The sequence below is a fragment of the Rhinopithecus roxellana genome, chromosome 8, assembly GCF_007565055.1.
Source record: "Rhinopithecus roxellana isolate Shanxi Qingling chromosome 8, ASM756505v1, whole genome shotgun sequence".
NCBI classification, from domain to species: domain Eukaryota; kingdom Metazoa; phylum Chordata; class Mammalia; order Primates; family Cercopithecidae; genus Rhinopithecus; species Rhinopithecus roxellana.
This window is the reverse complement of record NC_044556.1, coordinates 101,022,608-101,046,321: the sequence shown is the minus strand read 5'-3', so window position 1 is coordinate 101,046,321 and position 23,714 is coordinate 101,022,608. Positions and strand designations below refer to the sequence as shown.

The following is a 23,714-nucleotide window of genomic DNA, read 5'->3' as shown; positions in this document are numbered from 1 at the left end:
TCTTCTTACAGCCTCTGCAAGGCATAGGAGCCAGAACGCTGATCTTGGTGAGTAACTTCTGATGACACTTAGGGACTTCAAAAGGACAATGCAGGAGCAATCACAAGCTCCAACATAAAAAGATACTAAAACCAGACTTCAGGGTGGTTGGTGACTTACCCCATTTTAAATGAAAATAATTTTTTTTTTTTTTTTTTTTTGAGACAGTCTCACTCTGTCACCCAGGCTGGCATGCAGTGGTGGGATCTTGGCTCACTGCAACCTCCGCCTCCCGGGTTCAGGAGATTCTCCTGCCTCAGCCTCCTGAGTAGCTGGTACTACAGGTGCCACCACCACGCGCGGCTAATTTTTGTATTTTTAGTGGAGACAGGATTTCACCACGTTGGCCAGGCTGGTCCCAAACTCCTGACCTCAGGTGATCCACTCACCTTGGCCTCTCAAAGTGCTGGGATTACAGGCATGAGCCACTGTGCCCGGCTGAAAATAAATGTTCAAAAACTGTGTGTACCCCATTGTGTGAGGTGACATTGGGGCACCTATTATTCAGGATCAGAGACTAAGTGTCCAATTTGAAAAGGAGGCTGTGGATGCTGACAGACCTTTCCCTGCCTCTTGATTGCATCCTTAAAGAACTAGCAAAGCTTAATGCTGAGCACAATCTGTAATTGAAGTGAGTGTTACAGGACAATCGGATCCTTTGTATTCGCTTAAAGCTTACTGTACACAATCCTGAAAAACATGCAACATAAATAGTCTACAATGCAACTCACATAAAAAAATAAAATGTGTGTAGTTGATGACAACTAATCTGTCATTCGTCTGGTTTGTAATTCATACTCCTAGGTAAATGGAATTCACAGATGCTACTGCATCTCAAATGTATTCCTTTACCAACTGATTTTGTAACACTTAAAGCATTTCATTGGTAAATTTCAAATTTGGCCAATTGACTTCTGACCAAAAGAAAAACCCAGTACCATCTGTGATGACCATAAAAATGTGCTGCTCAGACATCCCACGGCTGCAGCTGGGAGCACAGGGCAGACAACTGACGTGCCAGCTGCAGCCCCCTGAATGCACCACACCCCTGCATTCCCACGGAGGCCACATTCCCCAGGGCTGCTCCAGCCAAAGACTGGGGAGTGAACAGCAGAGCTGAGACACCCCTATGCGACGTGAGACTCCTCTCAGGGCAGTGTAGGATTAAAGACTCCATCAGCCTTGCAAAATTAACCTCAGAACTGCACTGCAGTCCGAGACCTTCTTCTCCAAGCCTCCTCCCTTCCTCTTCTCAGCCCAGGTGTCAGCCAGGAGCTCTGGTCTGAAGACTCCTCAGGAATCTCCTGCTCCCTCCCCTTCATCCTGCATAGGCATTTTCCCCAAAAAATCTCTTGCATTTCTGGTACGGCCTGAATGTTGGTGTCTTCCCACCCATCACCAAATTCGTATGTTGAAGCCCTAGACCCTAATGTGCCTATATTTGGAGATGGGGCCTTTGGGAGGTGCTTAGGATTAGATGAGGTCATGAGGGTGGGGCCCTCATGATCAGATTAGTGCCTTCATAAGAAGAGACACCAGGGAGCCTGCTCACTGGCAGGTTCTCCCCCACCCCCACCCACCATGTGGCACTGAGGCACAGCACAGCAGCAGCCAACTGCTAGCCAACAAGAGGGTCCTCACAGAATCAGACCATGCTGGCACTCTGATTTTGGACTTCCAGCCTCAAGAACTGTGAGGAAACAAAGGTCTGCTATTTAAGCCACCCATGCTATGGTGTGTTTTCATAAAGGCCTGGAAAGACTACAACAATTTCTAGTTAGTCTTGGCACTTGCTTCCTGGAGGAGCCAAACCAACACACATCTAAACAGCTCCTCAAAGCCACTTATATAACTTAGGATTCCGCCCATATTTAAATGCTAACAGTTTAGAAATTCCCTAAAGCATGTGGACTCATAACTAACATGGGGCCTCTTCTATCTCAGGAAGGGGTTGAAGTTGATTTTTTCAAATCAAAATAATTCTGTAATTATTTATCTAAATTGTCCATTTTAGGCTGGGCACAGTGGCTCACACCTGTAATCCCAGCACTTTGGGAGGCTGAGGCCGGCGGATCATCTGAGGTCAGGAGTTCAAGACCAGCCTAGCCAAGATGGTGAATCCCGTCTCTACTAAAAATACAGAAAGTAGTCGGGCACGGTGGTGGGCGCTTGTAATCCCAGCTACTTGGGAGGCTGAGGCAGGCGAATTGCTTGAGCCCAGGAGACGGAGGTTACAGTGAGCCGAGATTGTGCCACTACACTCCAGCCTGGGCGACAGAGTGAGACTCTGTCTCAAAAAAACAACAAACAAACAAACAAAAAACTGTCCATTTTAGTTCACATTTTCTTGGACCCATAACCCAGATAAAGCACACACACCCCTAAAGTTCCATGTGCTATATAACTTGAATGACTCCTGTTCATGTCTCTTAACTAGCAAGTGCTAGTTAAGGGAAAATAAACTGAAACTGTTAAGACTTAATTAAAATGTGAATTGATATGGATGTTGAAATCTGGAACTCCACAGCCAGTTGTTCTGCCTGTCATTGCAGTCCTGACCAACATAATTAATAAGAAAAGGTACATCAGGAAGAAATAATGGGATGTATTTAACAGAGTTTAAATAAAACTTAACAGGTTAGAAAAGCAAACAAAGGTACATGTATCTACGACATCTTAATATTGTTACTGAAGTTTAGATTTACAAGTCACAGAGTTTCACTTAATTTCTGTCTGAATATGTGTGAACACTCTCGGGCCATGAAGGTTGGACAAGGCCTTTTCCCTATTTAATTGGTTACTACAATCAAAGCTGACCCTCCTCCAACCCCAAATCCATTTTCAGGCTTTCAGCAAAAGGTTAACAAGCTTGTGTGAATTATGTACATTACTGGAAAGCCCACTCCCGAAAGGTATATGGGAAAGTGGAAATGCGGCCATTTGGCACAAACAGGTCCACACATAAAACCCTCATCATGGGTGTAAAAAGCATGTTACAGATTGGTAGTGCTATTTGTCATTGCATCACGAAACACTGATTGACACCCCGAGGAGCTCCATCATCCACTTACGTCTGGACTGCTTTCATCAACACATGTATTAATCTCTCATTTTCTTTTCTTTTTTTTTTTTTTTTTTTTTTTGAGGCAGAGTCTTACTCTGTCACCCAGGCTGGAATGCAGTGGCGTGATCTCGGCTCACTGCAAGCTCCACCTCCCAGGTTCAAGCAATTTTCCAGCCTCAGCCTCCTGAGGAGCTGAGATTATAGACGCCTGCCACCATGCCCAGCTAATTTTTGTATTTTTAGTAGAGACAGGGTTTCACCATGTTGGCCAGGCTGGTCTCGAACTGCTGACCTCATGACCCACCTGCCTTGGCCTCCCAAAGTGCTGGGATTACAGACGTGAGCCACTGTGCCCGTCCTAATCTCTCATTTTCCTTCTTGGAAGAGGCCCATCGTTTTGTTGAAGGAAACTCACTCCTCAAAGAATTTGTTTCCAGTAACAATGACTTTTTCAACATACTATATATCATTAAAACAAATAAAGATGATTTTTCTGTAGACTTACAGAAATTAAATGAGGTTATTAAAAAATTACTCGAAACTAAAGCAAATAAAAATATAAATTAGCAAACTAATTATCTACTGTGTTGGACACTACAGAACCATCTGCTTGAAGAGATTTAGGTACTTTGCTAATAAAATCATAATTTTTTAATGCTTAATTTCTTAGTCTTGTGAAGAACAGATTAATATAGCCTTTTATTGCAAAATTTTACAAAATATTGTGATTTAGCTATCTTGCTTTGGGCGTGTTAATAACAATTTTGGGGAAAACTCTAATGGATAATACCATTCATACCTAAACTTGAAATATAATTAAGTTTTAAATTCATATTATAACTAATTTAAAATTTGTAACCAATCAGAAACAACTTCTGGTGAACTTCACCTCTGCAATATTTGTGGAAAAAGGATTTGCTAGACCAGCAACAGTGTGAACAAGATTTCTAAAAGTAGTATTTATTTAAAGTGGGTTCAACAGCTTAAATATTTAAATTTAGAAGTATATAAAAACTGATCATTACAACTTACAATTTTTAAATAAAACAGGAATTTTAGGAAGCCTCTTATTTCTTGCATTAGCATAAAGGAAGGTACTGTAATAGAACTACGTTGTGCAAAAGTTTTCAAAGTCAAGACTATGTATTAATGCAAGCTGGCTGTCATTCCTGAGCCTGAATTGTTGAGGTGTTAATGCTATTAGATTTTAGTTTGATTTTTAGATGACATAAGTGGGTCTCCCGTGCCAGAAGGGAATAATTGAAGTGAATTTGAAGGTCCGTAAGGGCAAGTACTGCAGGCTTCATGTCAACTGGTACAAGCAGGCAAAGTGTTGTTTCTTAATGTTTGTGGGTTGATGAGTACCTAAAATCACTTAAAAAGACCAGAGTCTCGCGCCTGGAATCCCAGCACCTTGGGAGGCTGAGGTGGGCAGATCATGAGGCCTGGAGATCGAGACCATCCTGGCTAACATGGTGAAACTCTGTCTCTACTAAAAATATAAAAAATTAGCCGGCGTGGTGGTGGGTGCCTGTAGTCCCAACTACTTGGGAGGCTGAGGCAGGAGAATGGCGTGAACCCGGGAGATGGAGCTTGCAGTGAGCTGAGATCGTACCACTGCACTCCAGCCTGGGTGACAGAGCAAATCTCCGTCTCAAAAAACAAACAAACAAACAAAAAAACCAGAGTCAGAGGCTACTCTGGCCTGGGCAGAATTATAAATAACGTCTCCACCCCTTACCACTCAGGTACTTGGTTACCCTACTAGATTACAGAGTCGGGGGGACCAAATAGTTGGACAATGCAGACAGCCCAGAAACACATTCTGCAGTTATACACTTTGTGATTTGAGGGCCAAACAGGCAAAGTTCTAATTTTAAGAATGCCAATTTGACACTTTTCAACAGTGCTGAATTCATCAAAATATTTGGGAGTATAGTTAGTGTAAAAGACTAAAGATTTTTTTCTTCAGTGGCAGTGCCAAGGATTAAGATTCTATGATAATGATGGAATGGTAGTTAGGCCAAAAGATACAGTGACAATAGAGGTCTTGTTTAAAAAGAAAAAGAAGAGAAAAGAAAAAGGGAGAGAGGTAGGGAGGAAGAACGTAAAGGAACTAACAAATGAACGTGGATTGCAACAGATTCTGTTTTTATACCTGGGGTATAAAAAGTGTTTCAGTTGTAAGACTAAAGAACTCTGCCATAGCTGTAAATTTATTAGTATAATAAGCAATCAAGAAGCTCAATAAATGCTCATTTGAAAAAGCGACTTCTGTTCTGAACATGTGCTCATCTTTTGCAAACCGATTCCAGCCTCCCTGAATGAAACAGTGCTGCCGGGTCCTTTCCTAGACACATACCAAATGTAGAAGAACCCACTTCCATGTCTCTCATTCAATCATGTAAGGGACTGTTGGACTTTCAAATATCTTGTTCAAATTTTAATTCATAAGCTCAATTTACCGATTATACAATGAGACTTTTAACCATGTCTTTTACCTTCAACCGAAATATCCTGAATAGCAAAGCGAAGGATGATGGTCCAGATCATGCCCAGGGTCATCTTCACGTTGCCATCAACAATTTCTGCAGGTAAGAAAACAACAAATTAATGTAAAGATAACATAGTCAGTACATAACTTTTCTCGTACATATAAGTTTTGAATTCAGAGCTATTGGAAAGTGTGCATATGGAAAGACCAGTTTATGTTTTTAAAAGTATCGCAGTATGTCTGGTTATAAATACGGTATTCATAACCAAATGTCTCTAGTTTAAATAAATTCTGAGTTAATAATAAGCACAAATCTTGCATATGTATTCTCACTGAAAACCACCCAGGAGTCTCCAAAGTTTTAACATGCAATGAGTTCAGATGGTTTTTTTTGTTTTTTTTTTTTGGTGAGATGGAGTCTCACTCTGTCACCCAGGCTGGAGTGCAGTGACACAACCTTGGCTCACTGCAACCTCCGCCTCCGGGGATCAAGCAATTCTCCTGCCTCAGCCTCCTGAGCAGCTGGGACTACAAAGACTACAGGCATGCGCCACCACACCTAGCTAATTTTCTGTAAATTTAGTAGAGACGGGGGTTTCACCATGTTGGCCAGGCTGGTCTTGAATGCCTGACCTCAGGTGATCTACCCACCTTGGCCTCCCAAAGTGCTGGGATGAGCATGAGCCACTGTGCCCAGCCATGAACTAAGGTTTTAAATAATCAAATAAAGAGAACGCAGTCTTATCTTTACCCTGACCCTTCTTATGGCATTCCGTAGCTGACAAGTAGCAGGACTCAGTTGTACATATGGAGATATGGGTGGTAATCTCAACTCCCGCTGACCTCGCCAAATTCCCAGTCTCCCATAGAGAACAAAGAGACCACTTCCTTCCTATTAGTTCTTATTAAGAGTCAGTGGGACGTGTAAGTTCTTTCTCAGTCCTGTAAGTGTTCTGAAGATGACAGCATTATATTTAATTCTACGCTTTACAAAGAACCTAGAGCTTGGTCTCCCACTCAGGGTACCATTTGTTCTTATCTCTGCACTCAGCGCCCTAGGGGAGAGCCTGATACAAGGCAGGTACAGTAAATGGTGAAAGGGAGGGAAGAAGAGGAGAATTCAAGTTGCAGCCCACACCTGTGCTATGAGGTCAGTGTGGCAGAGAGGGCCGCCCCACCACACCTCTCACCTTCAGCCCCGATGGACACCAGTTTCACCCCTTTGCTGGCTATGTAATCCAAAGCTTTGTTGACATTAGCAATTTTGTGGAACCGCATTTTTCCTCGGTCAGGTTTGGGCAGCCTTTCCCCTGTTGGATGAAAAGAGAATCATGCAGACATGGAGACAGTGACCTCTTGATGCGGAACCAAGATGCCAAACCTCAGAATCCATTTTTTTCTTAAAAACAAATGGTTACATGACTATTTCTGATGTGTGCCTGGTCTCTCTAAATCACAGCAATGAGGGAACGGTAACCAAAAGGTTTTCAGGATCAAGTGGACCAGCAGGGAGACATACTATGAAGGACATATGCTTTTCAGATCTGCAGGGAGAGTCTGGTTTGGCCCATGATCCAACTTACAAATGAGTAAAAAGAGAGGCTGGTTAGAGTCCCTGGAGTATTCAGAGTTGCTGGCTAACTGTTAGAGGAAGTCAGGATGGCCTAGTTAAAATCGCAGAGGTGGCTGCCAGGGTTCGTTTGACACCTGATTATGAAGATATATGGATCAGGGCAGATCTGCCATAATCCTTCCCAGTCACACTTCTCCAAAGGTGATCCATTCTCTAGTCCAAAGTCTAAATCGCCCAATTGAAATTCAGGACAAATCAAAGCCCCCCTGGGATTTTAGCTTATATGTTCAGAGTTCTGCCAACATCTACAACATGGAGATTTTTGGATACAAGATGATTTCTGGAATACGCTCTAGCTGGACAAAGAGTAGAGAGGGCAGCATGGAGGGAGTCATGTGAAGTCATTTTTTCTTCTCTTATTTTGTTTCAAGCTTGGTGGTATAAACATTATTTTAATAAGTCATTTTTAAAGAGAATTCACTCCTTTTTTAGAACACAAAAATAACTCCAGGCAGATTGTTCTTTGGAAAGGTTTTCTTTGGCAATAATACCATGTTCTTGCCCAGCCAAGTTCAAAGTGAACTTCTGATGTAATCATCTTTAAATAGTTGCTTACCTACTGATAACACATGAAAACATAGGATTGGGATATATAACACCAACCTGAGATGACTTCCAAAAGCAGCATGAGCTTAAGGCCATTCCTGAAGTCTTCTTCGATGTTCTCAATTTGGGTGCCAGCTTTCCTTAGGTGGGAGTTACACCAGGCAGTGAAGGTCTACAAAGAAAACCAAACATGGTTTAGCACAAGCCCATCGGATTTCAGATCCCTTCCTCACAGATAACACTTCACACCTTACACATTCTTGGGAATCTACAAGGCTGGGGCTGCTTGGGCTTCTAGAGGATGGAGAATTTGATGGAAAGAACTGGAAACCCAAAAGAACGATTTTAGTAAATTTTCCACTTTAGAGACAAAAACTCTCTTTTTTTTTTTCTTTTTTTTTTTTTTTTTTGAGACAGAGTCTCGCTCTGTCGCCCGGGCTGGAGTGTAGTGACCAGATTTCAGCCCACTGCAAGCTCCACCTCCCGGGTTTACACCATTCTTCTGCCTCAGCCTCCCGAGTAGCTGGGACTACAGGCACCCGCCACCTCGCCCGGCTAGTTTTTTGTATTTTTTAGTAGAGACGGGGTTTCACCGTGTCAGCCAGGATGGTCTCGATCTCCTGACCTTGTGATCCGCCCGTCTCGGCCTCCCAAAGTGCTGGGATTACAGGCTTGAGCCACCACGCCTGGCGACAAAAACTCTCTTAATGGATATTCCAACCTGAAGAATTTTTGCCTTCCATTTAAAAAGACACCGCATTTATACCTGTATCTTCACGTTTTGAAAACCTTTTACTTTGCAGAAAAGATAGATTAAATTAAGATGTGCTTATTTCTTGCTCACAAACATGCAAAATACGCTTGCTTGCAGCAGAATAGATGAATAAATAACAGCGTTTTGTTTTGGAGACAGGGTCATCCAGCTCTGTCACCCAGGCTGGAGTATAATGGTGTGATCACGGCTCACTGCAGCCTTGACCTCCCAGGCTCAATTGATCCTCCTGCCTCAGTCCCCTAAGTAGCTGGGACTATAGGCATGCACCACCCCACCCAGCTAATTTTTTTTTTTTTTTAGAGATGGGATCTTGCTATGTTGCCCAGGCTGGTCTCAAACTCCAAGACTCAAGCAATCCTCTTGCCTCAGCCTCCCAAAGTGCTGGGATTACAGGCATGAGCCACCGTGCCCAGTCTAAATAATGTTTAAAGAAAGTTCAAAGGCCAGGCGTGGTGACTCACACCTGTAATCCCAGCACTCTGGGAGGCTGAGGCAGGCAGATCAGTTGAGGTCAGGAGTTTGAGACCAACCTGGCCAACATGGTAAAACCCCGTCTCTACTAAAAATCCAAAAATTAGCTGGGTGTGGTAGCATGTGCCTGTAGTCCCAGCTACTCAGGAGGCTGAGGCAGGAAAATAGCTTGAAACCAGGAGGCGGAGGTTGCAGTGAGCCAAGATCATACCACTGCACTCCAGCCTGGGTGACAGAGTGAAACTCTGTCTCAAAAAAAAAAAAATTTTCAAAATGTCTTGCTTTAGAGGAGACGATGGGTGATATTGTGTAGCAGAAAGAAGAGAGAAGGAACCCATAACCAATAATAGCCTACAACTAGTTTATCTTGGGTGAACAACAGTTTTAAGCTACTAATTAAACCAATTAAACAAATTTGCAGTATAGTCAATCATTGAAAAAATTATAACAATAACCTCTTACAAGCATGTTCCAAGCACTGGACTAGATCCTGGATCTCAAAGGTGACTATATTCAACCCTGCCTTTGGAAGGAATCACAGCCCAGTCATATTAGCAAATTACTGGGGCAAATCTTCAGCTGAAAATGGACCACATATGAAGTGACATCCAAAGTCATTCTGTTTATTTTTCCAGCTTCTTTTAACTTAGCTTCCACTTGTGCCCTATTTCCTGCCAAAACCAGATTAGAAATGTTTCTGGCAGCTGCTGGCTAAGCATGCAAACTGTCCCCTCGTCCCACAACAGCTGCTGGGCTTGAGAACAAAGTGCCTGGTACATCAAACTGGGGAGTAGGGGACACACAAACACGGTTTGTGTTCAAGATGAAAAAGTCAACCTATCAAAAACAGACTGCTTCCAAGCCAGATACAGAAAGACCAAGTGTCCATAAAAATGATTTTCCTGGGTAATAAAGAGGATTTTCAAATCTGACTAACAGTCTCTCCTTTCAAGAAGGAGGTGACAGCATTTAATTCAAGGACAAAAAAAAAAAAAGAAGGGAATTTTTGGATTTACAGTAATAAATTTTACCTTGAGAGCCTAAACTAACAATTCTTTCTAAGCTTTAGTCATGCCTAAACAGAAAAGATACTCTAAGCCACACACTTTATTTTTATTTATTTATTTATTTATTGAGATGGAGTCTTGCTTATCTCCCAGGCTGGAGTGCAGTGGCGTGATCTTGGCTCACTGCAACCTCTGCCTCCCAGGTTCAAGTGATTCTCCTGCCTCAACCACCCTAGTAGCTAGGAATACAGGTGTCTGCCACCACACCTAGCTAATTTTTTATTTTTAGTAGAGACGGGGTTTTGCCATGTTGGCCAGACTGGTCTTGAACTCCTGACTTCAGGTGATCCGCCTGCCTCGGCCTCTCAAAGTGCTGGGATTACAGGCATGAGCCACCACGCCCGGTCTTAAGTCATATACATTAGATCTATACCCAATCAATGTGGTAGCTCCTAGCCACAGGTAGCCACTTAGACTAATGAAAATCAAATTTAAAAATTAGCTCCTCAGTTGCACAAGTCATCTTTTAAGTGATCAGAAGCCACATGTGTCTAGTAGTATTGGATGGTGCAAATATACAACATTCCTATCAGAAAATTCTATTGGACAACACTATAGATAATTAAGTTTCGTTTTTTGAAGGTAAGATTATGATAAAAATTCATTACTTATTTTTTAACATATTAATTTTATGTATTTACTTTTGAATGAGTAATACATTTCCTTGGTTCAAAAGTCAAGTGGTACAAAAGGTTTTAAAAAAAAATCCATTCTCTCACCTTTGTTCCCTGGCTACCCAATGCCCTACCCCATGAGGAATGGAGCTATCAGTCTCTTGTATATTCCTTCAGTGGTATCTGTGATTATATAAACACACAGACATACATGTTTTGTTTTTCCTTTGGTCCCTTTAACACACATCATAGGACATACATTGTTCTATACTTTGCTTGGCACAATGGCTCACGCCTGTAATCCCAGCACTTTGGGAGGCCAAAGTGGGTGGATCACTTGAGATCAGGACTGCGAGACCAGCCTGACCAACATGGTGAAACCCTGTCTCTACTAAAAATACAAAATTAGCTGGACATGGTGTCGCACACCTGTAATCTCAGCTACTTGGGAGGTTGAGGCAGGAGAACTGCTTGAACCCAGGAGGTGGAGGTTGCAGTGAGCCGAGATCGCACCACTGCACTCCAGCTAGGGAAACAAGAGTGAAGCTCCATTTCAAAAGAAAAAAAAAAAAAACAAGCAAACAAACAATATATATAACCCAGAGATCATTCCATATCAGTATAAGTTACTTGTTTTTATGGCTGTATAGTATTCCACTGTAGTGTATAAACCATATTTTATGTAACTAGCTCCCCATGAATGAACATTTGGGTTGTTTCCAGATAATTAAGTTCTTACAGTAAAATACACCCCAAGCCCTATCTTCAGCAAGTACAATTACTTTAAAACAATTTTTAAAACTGACAATATTAAGACTAATCACATACCAGAGTTTTTGGGAAAGGCACAAAAGAATAGTAGGTTGTTAAAAAAAAAAAAAAGCAACTGATGGAGGGAACATATAATGATATAAACATTTATAAAGTTTTTAAAATTTAAATTCTACTTAAAAGTGGGCAAATATTGCTGGTGCACGTCATCATACCTTGTCTGTTATTTAAGTCTCTTCATAATACAGGCATCAGAAGCACTTCTGGATATATCCCTAAAAGCTGCGCACAAAATCCCAAGTTTCCTGACCCCACAGCGCAGAAAGTCTGTTTGAAACTACCTGCTTTGTTTGTTTGATTGTTTGTTTGTTTGTTTCTGTAAAGAGATAAGAAGGTCTCGCTCTGTCACCCAGGCTGGAGTGCAGTGGTGCAATCACAGATCACTGCAGCTTTGAACTCCTGGGCTCAGCGATCCTCCCACCTCAGCCTCCCGAGGTGATACCACCTTTTTATAGCTATACATACAATGAAGGTAATTTACCATAGGTAATTATCCACTTGTACAAATCCAGAGAAGGTCCATTTATTTAGCTGAGTTAAGCCTAATGAAGTTTCCCTATCTTTAATGAATACTCATAAGAGCCAAGAAAGGTGATGACTAACTTAAATGCAGAAAAAAGACTCCAGCTGTTCTGTGGTAATAGCTTAATAAGAGGCCAGTGCCCTCTGAAAAGGAATTTTAAGCTTTATTAGAATGTTTAATTTGTATTCTATTTCCTGTTTTAATTACCATTGCCTAGGGAGACTGTTCCTATGCATCTCCTATCACCCCTGTTTCTGTGAAAAGTCTGTTAATCATGGAGAAGATAAAAACTACAGTAGCAACAAAACCCCACACATTTGACCCGAAGACTTCTTTGTGAACTTTCTTGTTGTTTGTATTGCAATATGCGTCTTTAGGGTTCTTGAAAACTAAACTTTGGAGAACTCAAGTGGGAATGAAAGTGGCTCCACACCATTCTCGAGGCAGGCTCCTCAGTTTAAAAAAGATTACCAAGCCATATGTCCTTTCTTAAGGGAAATGATGCTTTATTCAATCAGACACAGACCATGGAGGAAAGAGGCCAATGTCTCCCCAACTTGTAACTCAATCCCAAAGCTGCCCTGGCACAGGCGGAATCCTCCAACCTCCTCTCTTGTTTTCAACTCAAACCCTCCTCTATTTCTCTCCTGAACCAACAGCTTATTTCCTGTTTCTCTGCACCTAGCCATAAATACAAACACTTTCAGCATCCCAAAAGTAGGCACATAAAAAGTTTTAGAGCCACAAAAAGAAGACCGAGATGGGAAACCATAAAACCAGCTATCCCCAGAAAGAAAAGACAGATGTTTCTAGTCCTGGCCGGGTACAGTGGCTCACACCTGTAATCCCAGCATTTTGGGAGGCTGAGGCAGGGTGGATCACTTGAGGCCAGGAGTTCAAGACCAGCCTGACCAACATGGTGAAACACCATCTCTACTAAAAATATAAAAACTTAGCCTGGCATAGTGGTGCATGCCTGTAATCTCAGCTGCTCAGGAGACTGAGGCAAGAATCTCTTGAACCCAGGAGGCAGAGGCTGCAGTGAGCCAAGATGGTGCCACTGCACTCCAACTTAGGCAACAGAGCGAGCCTCTGTCTCAAAAAAATAAAAAGACATGTTTCTAGTCCTTACCACCCACCATAGAAGTTAAGACAAAGCTAAGGGAAACAGTATTCAACAGTGTTCTATAGATGGAAATGCGGTGGAAGACAGTCTCACTATGTATATTCCTTAGACAGCTGGAACAAATATTAGGATCTCTTTCCTAAACATAAAGAATTGCAACCAGTGAGTCCCTGGCCAGGGTGGGCAGTCTGTGGGTGCAGATGCTCTCCAATGGCTATACAGGCCTTCCCTGGATGCAGATGGAAACTCTCCTGTACACCGCGTTCCTGTGCCTTGGAGTCGTACAGAAGCTTTCATGTGTAAGGACTGAAGGATTCTCAAACGATCAGCAGTCTCTGCGTCCATTATATTCCTGAACATGATGTAGAACAACGGTCCCCAACCTTTTTTGGCACCAGGGACCAGTTTCGTGGAAGATAATTTTTCCACAGATGTCGGGGTAAGGAAGAGGGATGGTTTCAGGCTGAAACTGTTCCACCTCAGATCATCAGGCATTCGATTCTCATAAAGCGTGCACAACCTAGATTTCTGGCACGCACAGTTCACAGTAGGGTTTGCACTCCTATGAGACTCTGATGCTGCCGCTGATCTGACAGGAGGCAGAGCTCAGATGGTAATCTGGGCCATGGGGAGCAGCTGTAAATACCGATGAAGCTTCTGCTCGCTTGCTCGTCCGTTGCTCAACTCCTGCTGTGCAGCCCGATTCCTAACAGGTCACGAACCAGTGCCAGTCCACAGTCTGGAGGTTGGAAGCCCCTGATCTGGAGACCCAGAGGATGTTCCTCAACCTCCAAAACATGGTGGTTGAGTAAATATCAGTTGAAGGGGTTTTCCGGGAGCATTTGCTAGCTACAATTGTCATTCCCATTCAATGGCGGAAGACGCTATTGCATCTTTCTTGGAGGGCTTGCTAGCAAAGTCCCTAATCCATGGGAACTACAAGAGTATTGCCTTTCTCAAAGCTAAATTATATAACAGGACAATCAGCACAATGTGCTTAACGGCAAAAAGAAAATGTGCATGTCCTTACTGAATTGTTGAGACAGACCAGTGTTATTCAATCGCTATGCATTTGTATTTGATTTCTTTTTAAGTTGATGAAGCCTACAGTCACATCAACCTACATTCCCTAGGGTAAAGGCAGGAAAAGTCTTTTAATCAAAATGAGTGAAAAATGTGACTGTTTATATCATCCTCTTTGACTACGCATGTGCACAATTTTACCTAGAAGAGATTATTACCTAGGGACACAGACGGGGACCTGAAAAATCAATCATGAGTCTGACATGGTTCCCTGAATATCAGTCCATTTCACTTTTCAGTGAATTATTAATTCTTTTAGCAATACGGTTCTAAGCCTGGGCTGGCTTCTGTAAAACTACCTGTTCAATCTTCATTATTCCATTTTCTCCAAACAAAAATTTTGGCAACATGTCTATCCATTTCCTTTATACTTCTTTAACCACCTTTTTCTTTAATAATAATTACATAAAATAATCATTTCAGATCACATTTCCTAAAACGGAAACTCATCCCAGATGTAGAGCTTTTCTGAATGAAATGAATGAGAATCTGCTGAGGACTGGGATATCCAGGCACAGCAGAAAACTCAGGGGTGAGCAGGTCTAAAGAACATGTAGCTTTTAAACCTACCAATTATAAGTCAGCATTGTCTGTCAGGTGAAAAATGGTCTGGGGTGCTGCTGAGTGTTCTATGTTGAAGTTGTCTATCATTTACTCTCCTCAGGGAGCTGAGACATCAAGAGGTCTGCTCGGTCAATTCCAAGCCTCCCCCAACACTCATCACGACCTGCATCCTGTGGGGTAGGACAACCAAGCCCCAGCCACAGCGGCAGTCGTCCCCGAGACGGGGCACGGAGGACAGGCCGAGTCCGTTCCAGCCTGCAGTCATGGCTCAGAACTCGAATTGTATTTCTGACTCTGAAACCATGCAATTATTTGTCCTTCACATCCTGATCCTTTCCCAGCTATATATATATATGGACAGTCATTGTCATGATCAGCTTTATGAAATAGTACAAAAGAATACTGCAAGAAGAAAGAGGCCGGCCAACACTACCTGTGTCACGATGGTTTGGAACACCCTCTCCTGTGAAACTACTGGAAACCACTGGAAGCCACAGCTCCATTAAACTGCTGTTCTAAAAAATGGTCCATTCATTTTCCTATTTACAGCAATCACTTTAATAATGTTCTTTTCTACTTCGCAAATTCCCAATTTGCCAAGATTACCTCTAATTGGTTTTCCGGTTCTTTTTAAATATTAGAAAAGTAAGGAGGCTCTAGAAAGCTGCATATGTTGTAAAAATCACTGACTAAAGTGGAAGAGGAAGGTCAAAATCGTCTCTCCGAAGTAAATGTAATTTCAGCTTTACCCTTAAGAAAGGAGGCTCTGCCCTCATAGAGAGTAGGTGGCCTAACCGTATGTGACGGCAAAAAGTCCTGCAATCTGTGCAGAGCAGAACATACCAGCTCACTACAGAGTGTCTCAATCCGCCGGCCAGCAAGGCCTAAAAGGTCTACACATCACACAAACCACACTGGATGCAGTAACATCCCAACCAATGAGCTGTCCCAGAGTCACCAGCGGCAACCTTACATTTAAATGTTCAGACACTCAACCGTCTTGAAAAACATTTAGAGAGTGTTGGCATCTACACTCAAATCAAGAAAGTCTACGCTAACATCAAGGAAGCTCTCTAGATCCAGAAGCCACTCATCGTGGTGACCAGCCATTCCGCATAACGAAAACTGAATAATCATGACTTTGAAAATATCCCTCCAAATCTTCAATGTTACCAAGTACTCAGATAAATCTTTCAACTATCTACACGAAATTTTAAAAATTTAATCAAAGTAAGGATTATGTAAATGAATGTGTTAATCCCAAGGATTTTGCTTGTGCTACAACCAATTATCAGGATGTCCTAGAAGTCCATTTGGGGCCTTAATGTTCTCATGACTTACATAACTAGGCATCTAACTACACAGCAGCCCATTTATTCTCTGCCCACGAATCTCTGCTTGGTCTCCAAGGTCCTGTTAGATAACATAGTACGCAACAGCTCAGTTCAGTAATCCCTAAAAAACACAGCCCTTAAATCTGAACCCTGGCTTCGTGACCAGCTTACTGTCTAGTGTGGGCAAGTCAGCTCATCTCTCTGTGGCTAGTTCCCTCCTCCAAGAAATGCACTATGATGGCCGGGCGCGGTGGCTCATGCCTGTAATCCCAGTACTTTGGGAGGCTGAGGCAGGCGGATCACGAGGTCTAGGAGTTTGAGACCAGCCTGGCTAACACAGTGACACCCTGTCTCTACTAAAAATACAAAAATTAGCCGGGCGTGTTGGTTCCTACCTGTAGTCCCAGCTACTCGGGAGGCTGAGGCAGAAGAACTGCTTGAATCCAGGAAGTGGAGGTTGCAGTGAGCCGAGATGGTGCCACTGCACTCCAGCCTGGGTGACAGAGCAAGACTCTGTCTCAAAAAGAAAAGAAAAGCACTACGAATCTAACTCAACTAGTTTGCTGTGAGGTATGATGGATTATAAGAGACTAGGAAATATAAAAGAGACTAGAAATACAAAAGAAGAGCAATCAGTGACGGCAATTCCAAGAAACTTGGGCGGTGCTGAGGGGTTTAAACGGAAAGAGAATTAAATCATTCTAAAATCTTACTCAGGTAGGGCGAGATTGCTCAGAAAAATAAAGACTGCCTATAGTCACGATTTATTCCTACTTGAACACAGGAGATATTCCGCCTCCAGCAGCTAAGGAGAATCATGCTGTTGCTTGGCACAATTCATAGAATGTTGCTGCAGACAGAAAAGGGGTGCAAGAAGGTCTGTGATCTAAGAATCCAGAATCCTGCCAATTCTTCATCTTTTCCAGATTCATCACAAGTATTCATACTCCTGCTGGAGAACAAAGAGCATCATTAACATATCTTCATTTCCTCTGGTTAGAAAGTATTTAGAACATCCGTTTTTACCTATAGGGGGCAAAAATATTGCCCATGTAATTGAAATAAACTTATTATTAAGGGACAATTAAAATATTGGGTGACTTTTGAATCATGACTTGGTTCATAATACACCAGGTCCAAAGAGCCTTAAAATTAACTCTTGTAAAAAGGCAAATTCCATTTCTTTCCACTGCAAAAGGAAGACCCACAGCTGGTTTCCCAGGCTGTTACATGTCTGTATGCATACATATTACTAATCAAAAAACTCAACGCAAGGTAGTCCCTAATCCTGCCTTATTCACCTCTGCCATCACTCAGAAAACTCAGCACCCAGCAGGTGCACCTGCATTCGCGCACACAGAGCTTGTACCTGTTAAAGTTTCAATACTTCCAAGTTTAAACTGTGATGATCTCAGTTATAAATAAAGTGGAACTTCAACAGTATCAAAAGGCTGCTTTTATTAGGTTGGTGCAAAAGTAATTGCAGTTTTTACCATCAAAAGTAGTGAGTAAAATAATAGCTTGAGTTCCAGGTACACTGATATAGACACTGACATACACCCAAAGACAAGAGAAAGAAAGAGAGGCAGCCTTTTGTTCTGTTGATTCTCCCCAACAAACTCTGCCTGTATGCAGGATTCAGAGTCTCTTTCTACCCAATGCCATTGCATATCTAACGATCTGAAATTAAAGGGTAGGAAAGCTCACAAACAACTCCAGCATTTTCCAAGGCACCGTGACCACCACCATTTGAACAGTCTAAGAAATGCTGGTGAAAGTGACACACAGAGAAGCAGGGATCTTTGTTCTGTGCTCCGGACAGCACCTAGAACACAGTGGCATTCAATAACTATTGGTCAAACAAGATCTCATTTGTCAGACTTTCTGGAATCAATCAAAGAGGATAGAAGTCAATTTTTTTTTTAATAAAAAGAAACCTGAGAAGCTAAAAATGTGTATTTGCTCAAGTTCCAGGTTTTTAACATTTGTTATTATCATGTCAAACTTAACTACAGAATCCTTAAATGTTAAGAAAGATTCCATAACCTTGCCAAGAAAAAAAAAGAAAAAGAAAATACCTTGCAAAAATAACAGGCAACCTCACAGCTGAGGGTATCTAAAAATAGAACCAGGCTAATGGATTACACTTTAAGTGGAGAGGTTAAAGATGGTTCTCCCAGCACTTGAAAAGACTGTCTTATCCAGGTCTGGTTTTAATCAAATTCTGCACCGCAAATTTCAGGCTTCCACTGCCAGGTTCACAAGACTGATTTCCATTTAGTCCATGGGCTGCTCAAAATACAGAAAGAAGGGCACTAAGCTCTGATACTGTGTAACAGGTAACACTCTTTTCAGGGTTTTCAACAAAGCCAAATCTAGCCCCGACTAATACTGGTTTGAGGAATGACCTCTCCAATATATAGAATCACCCCTATAATTTCCAGAAAGGATGGAAACTATGGAATTTGGAAAGGTGAAATGCCTGATAAGGCTACTTTATACAGGGAAAAATCTATGCTCCAATGGGAAACTTGTGCATTGTGCATAAGCAGCCCTTCTAGGCTTTTCTACAAATCTATAGGTCACAGACAACTGACAGCAATGCAAAATAATTCTGTCTACAGACATTGAAATAAATCAAAGTAGAGGGGCACTCCTCCTCCTCCCACAGAAAATAGAGCCCCTCCATGTGCACATTCATTTCATTCCCGCTCCACAAATGTGTCTTACTCTTTGGATGCTCTTTTGGACTGGCTGTAATGGCTTACCAGTTTTCTCACTAATGAGTTAAAGAACATCTTTAAATATTCATCTTTATATCTGTATGAGAGTCATGACTCTACTTTTATTTGAGAATTGTATTTTAATACCTTTTGGGTCTTTCTTCTAAGAAGAGTCCAACATTCCAATAAGCTAAAACATTCATTTTTCTGATATAAATTTTATTGGTTTCTGTGATATATATATATTTACACACACAGGTGTATATATATGGTGTGTGTATATATATGGTGTATATAATATACATATACCATAAATATATATATATATGTTTTGTCTATTGTTCCTGGCTCATAACTCTCATAGTTACAGTCTTTGCTGTCATGTTAGGGTGGCTCAGGCCTCAGCAGCAGGCTTTCCCTGGAGGGACTCCAATTTTCCCTTGCCTTTCTGGCTTGGAGCTGGCCATAAAGAAATGATCTGACCTACCTTATCTAACTGTAGGTCATAAGACCCTCATTTCAGAAGAAGTCCTGCCACAAACCGGAGAGAAAGGAAGGCTGCACAGAGAGGCTAAGAAGAGTCTAAACAGACAGGTTTTGCTGGGTTTTCCCACTCAGCCTATTAATATTAGATCACAGCCTTTTTGTCCAATCACATTTCCCCATGGTTGTCCAAGCTTCAATTATGCCTATCCAATGAGGTCCCCTTCAAAAGCCCAAGAGGATGGAGTTTGGAGAGCTCCCAGGTAGAGGTTCCTGGAGGGAACAGGTAGAGGTTCCTGGAGGGTGACCTGCTGGGGAGGGCATAAAAGCTCTGCACTCCTTCCCCCATACCTCACCCTATGCTTCTCCTCATCAGTATCCTTTTAAATCTCCTTTATCATAAGCCAGTAAATATAAGTACCTGTTTTCTTGAGTTCTGTGAGCTGCTCTAGCAAACTGATCAAACCCAAAGAGGCATGAGAACCCCAATTTTAAGTTGATTGGTCATTATTCTAGAGGCTTGGACTTGAGATGGTGTCTGAAGAGGGGCAGTCTTGTGGGACTGAGCCCTCAACCTGTGGGATCTGATGCTATCACCAAACGGACAGCATCAGAATCAAATACACTGGAGGACACCCAGCTGGTGAACAGATTGCCTGCTTGGTGCACAGGGTGGCGGAAAGCGGGAGAAGACCACACACATTTGGTCACAGAAGTCTTCTGGGTTGACTATTGTGGTGTGAGAAGAGAAAAAACCATTTGAGTTTTTTCCACACTCAACTTCCATGAAGACAAAGAGTGATTAATACACAAGAATGATGCACAGAACTGAAGTCCATCATATGCTGATCTCAAATTACAGTATGCTTCCCTTGGCCTGTGAAACTAACGACTGTCTTAAGTTGAAGCTTATACGTTCCCTTTCCACATCAAATTCTACATTTAAAACTCCGTATGTGTCCTCATGTTCCCTCTTATCCTGATCACCATAAATAATACTAAATTTGGGTTGAATTATTTAGCATTTTTCCTATTTCATAAAGATCTTACATTTATCAAGAAGCTAAATATTTCCATCTGTTAATTTCCTTCCTGCTTAAGAAAATTTCCTACATTTTATTACCATTTGCAGGAGTCCTTAATACTCAGTCTCCTAATTCTGATTTTTCAGCTGCAATTACTCATCTCTACCTCTCTTTAATCCTCAAATCAGAGTGAAGCAACATAACAAGGTCATCAAACATTTGGAGCTGTGGATTCCCAAAGCTAGTCTGCAATTCAATCTAGCTCTGTTAATTCCAAGGCGTCTTTTAAAATTCTTGAAACAAGATTTTAATTATTGAAAAAAAAAAAAAAGATAGAGCATCCTCTCTCCTAAATGAGGGTTAGCAAATGATCCTGATGAAACCCCCCCCCCACCCCCTACCTTTTAACTGTTAAATTCAAGAGTTAAGACTAGAAATATGAAGATTCTTCCCAAACTATTTTAGGGCTGGAAGCATATGTTAAACTAACCAAATCAAATTATCTTTAGAATCAAAGTATAAGTCATGTTTGCTCTAAAAGGAAAAAAAAAAAAAAAAAAGATAGTAGGCCCAAAGGACCACATGAAAGCTATTGGTGCCTGGTCATCTGAGCTTCAAGATTTTCTAAGCCAGGAGCCTGACTTAGCCACTAGCTCAATGTTGTATGGGGTCACACCTGCCTCCCCCAGGCTGGCACAAACTACGTGGAGAATTCCTTTGAGGACTTTCTGGTAAGTAATCATATTAAGGCTCCCAACAAACAGCCTTACATCTGATTGATCCTGAGCTATGCTTCTCAAAATAACTTGTTCCCTTGGAGCCTGGGTAATTACGTGCAAGATGTGGCTCTGTGACAGGGCAGACCCAACTGTTGCTCAGTTTTAGGCAGCAGCAGCAGCATTTATTGTACTTTTCTCATTCTCTTCTTAAGGATGAATTCAAGCCAAAAGAAAAGCACACTGATGATTCTGCCCTCAACCCATCCGGCAACTGGGGAAGCAGCTTGTACTACACAGACAGCAAAATAAATATTCTTTAATTTAAGTTCACCATACTGCTACTATTTTCAGGGACCCAAATAAATGGCTGCCTACACACAGAGATGCAAGCATTCATTTAGAATGAAACAGCTCTCTGTAATACACCCTATTCTCTGCATCGCTGTCCCAGACCAGAGAACAATTCTAAGTAAGGAACAGCCCACAGTCAGGTACATCTATAGCTTTCCCCTACATATGGGGAAAACTCTGATTAACATAAGCAATAAAAACAGAGAAGCTGGGCATTTCCAATGTTCCTGCCAACTCCACACCGGAGGGAACCAAGCTGGGATTTCCTCCACCAAGAGTTCTTCCCCAGGGCTCCTGCTGACTGGCGTTCAGGAAAATGGGTAATAAAGACTGGACATCCGGAGCCATTTCAGACCATGGCATATTAAAGTATAAAATACATAAATAGATGCTTCTAGACTACAGCATAAAGTGAGCTAGTAGGCACTTGGCAAAATGTACATACTTGTTTTCTCCTGGTTGTGACTTTTTTAATATTTAAAAATTTCGAATTTAAAAATGTAATATTTCCTAAATATGCTACAATCAACAGGTACTTCTTACGCGATTATTTAAATACATATCTTTAAACAATAGTTTAGGAGAGCATAAACATTCGTTAGCCTAGATTTGTAAGTTATTGTCTTTGCCTTTCCCTAGTTGTCTGTAATGATGCTGGCTTGCTTTACTTCACTAATCCTCCATATTCCTAACGGAGGGGGACGAAAACTACGTAACTGCATCCAGTCCAGCAATCCTAGAGTTCTGATGTTAATTGCTCAATGAGGTGCTACTTCAAGACTTTTTTACAGCTTCACATTCAAAACCCTATTTTGACATCACATTTTAAAATCCTACTGGAAAGGGTACACACTGCCCAATCCTACGACTGCAGAATAGAAATCCTTTAAAGTCCTTAATATCCAGTTACCCAGATAGCAGTTACAGCAACAGAACTCACCTGTCACACACCAGGCATTTCTGACACGATTTTTCCTGCTTCCCTACCAAGTCCTTAAAGGCCTCTCATGGTGACAGCCCTACCTGTGTCTCATTATAGACATGAGGGAACAAGTTCTATTCAACATGATTTGTCACACAGTAAATACATTTGTCACCATTTCATGGCTAGATTTTCAAGTGCGTAAACATGGAAATAAATTCTTATAATTTTCAGAAAAGACATGCTGTCAGAAGAACAAATCTACAGACAGGACTTTAGTAACTGGTTCAGATCTTTAAATAAGGTTTAACTCTTAGAGTTTTGCAGATGTGTAAAATAAAAGTCATTAATGCCTGGCCCATATTAATATCAAATTGTCTAAAGTGTAAGGATATATGATATTTATAAAACCATATACATAGCATATAATACAAAACCAAAAGCATAACAGCAATCCCCGTTTCAGAGGCAACCTGGCCCGCAGAAGGACTCAGCGGGGCTGGTGGCCCCACAGCCCTCCAGTCACAGGGCTTACTCTCACCGTGTTCTACAAAGCTTGGTCTTCTACAAGATTTGTGAATTTAAAGATTCAGAATTACTAGATTATGTATGAGATATATATACATATATCTCAAAGTATTAAAAATCTCACTTCAACAATGTTTACATTTCTAAAGTTCCAGAAATAGGCCAGCACTTTCAGAAAAGGCATTACTACCTGATGTATAAATTACTTGCGGAAAAAAAAAATCACTTGGGTGTCAACATGATTTTAACCTTCCATGAGGCTGCCTGTGTATATCCTCAGAACAGGGTGACCCAAGTTTGTAGTCTAAACTGGGCCACTTCTGAGAGGCAAAGGAGGTGCTATTTATAATTCCTCTGGGACAAAAGCCACAAACTGGGATTGTCCTGGACAAACCTGGAGGTAGGGTCACCCTACCTCTGAAATTACTCCAACCACCATGGTCTGTTCATTTCATAAGGAACAAAGGTCCTCAGAGATGAAGTGACTTGCCCAAGGTCACCGGCTACCGTGCTGCTCCTCATACCATCTCTCATCTTTCAGGGTGAAAATGAAATTCCCCAGCACTTTTCTGGGGCTACCCAGAACATTCCCAGGTATGTGGGAATTCACATCTCTAACAGGGCAGGGGCCTGTTGTGTCTAAATAAATTCCCCGGAAGCAATCTTGGCAAGACGGCCCCTAAAAATAACCTTTGCCAGTCTTGGCAAGACGGCCCCTAAAAATAACCTTTCCCAAAGAACCTTTGCAATGTCTGTTCTGCTCCTTCCTCTGGCTGTACTCCGGGGGAGGTGGAGGAAA

The 23,714-nt window shown here is 41.8% G+C and overlaps 1 protein-coding gene across 1 annotated transcript in view; it reads right to left on the bottom strand.

Annotated features, from left to right (window-relative positions):
- ACTN2 (actinin alpha 2) overlaps window positions 1–23,714 on the bottom strand; it is a 76,147-nt gene that overhangs the window by 37,964 nt on the left and 14,469 nt on the right. Inside the window, 3 exon segments of the mRNA XM_010384678.2 lie at window positions 5,605–5,691; window positions 6,788–6,907; window positions 7,834–7,948. Coding sequence (XP_010382980.1) covers window positions 5,605–5,691; window positions 6,788–6,907; window positions 7,834–7,948 — 322 coding nt within the window.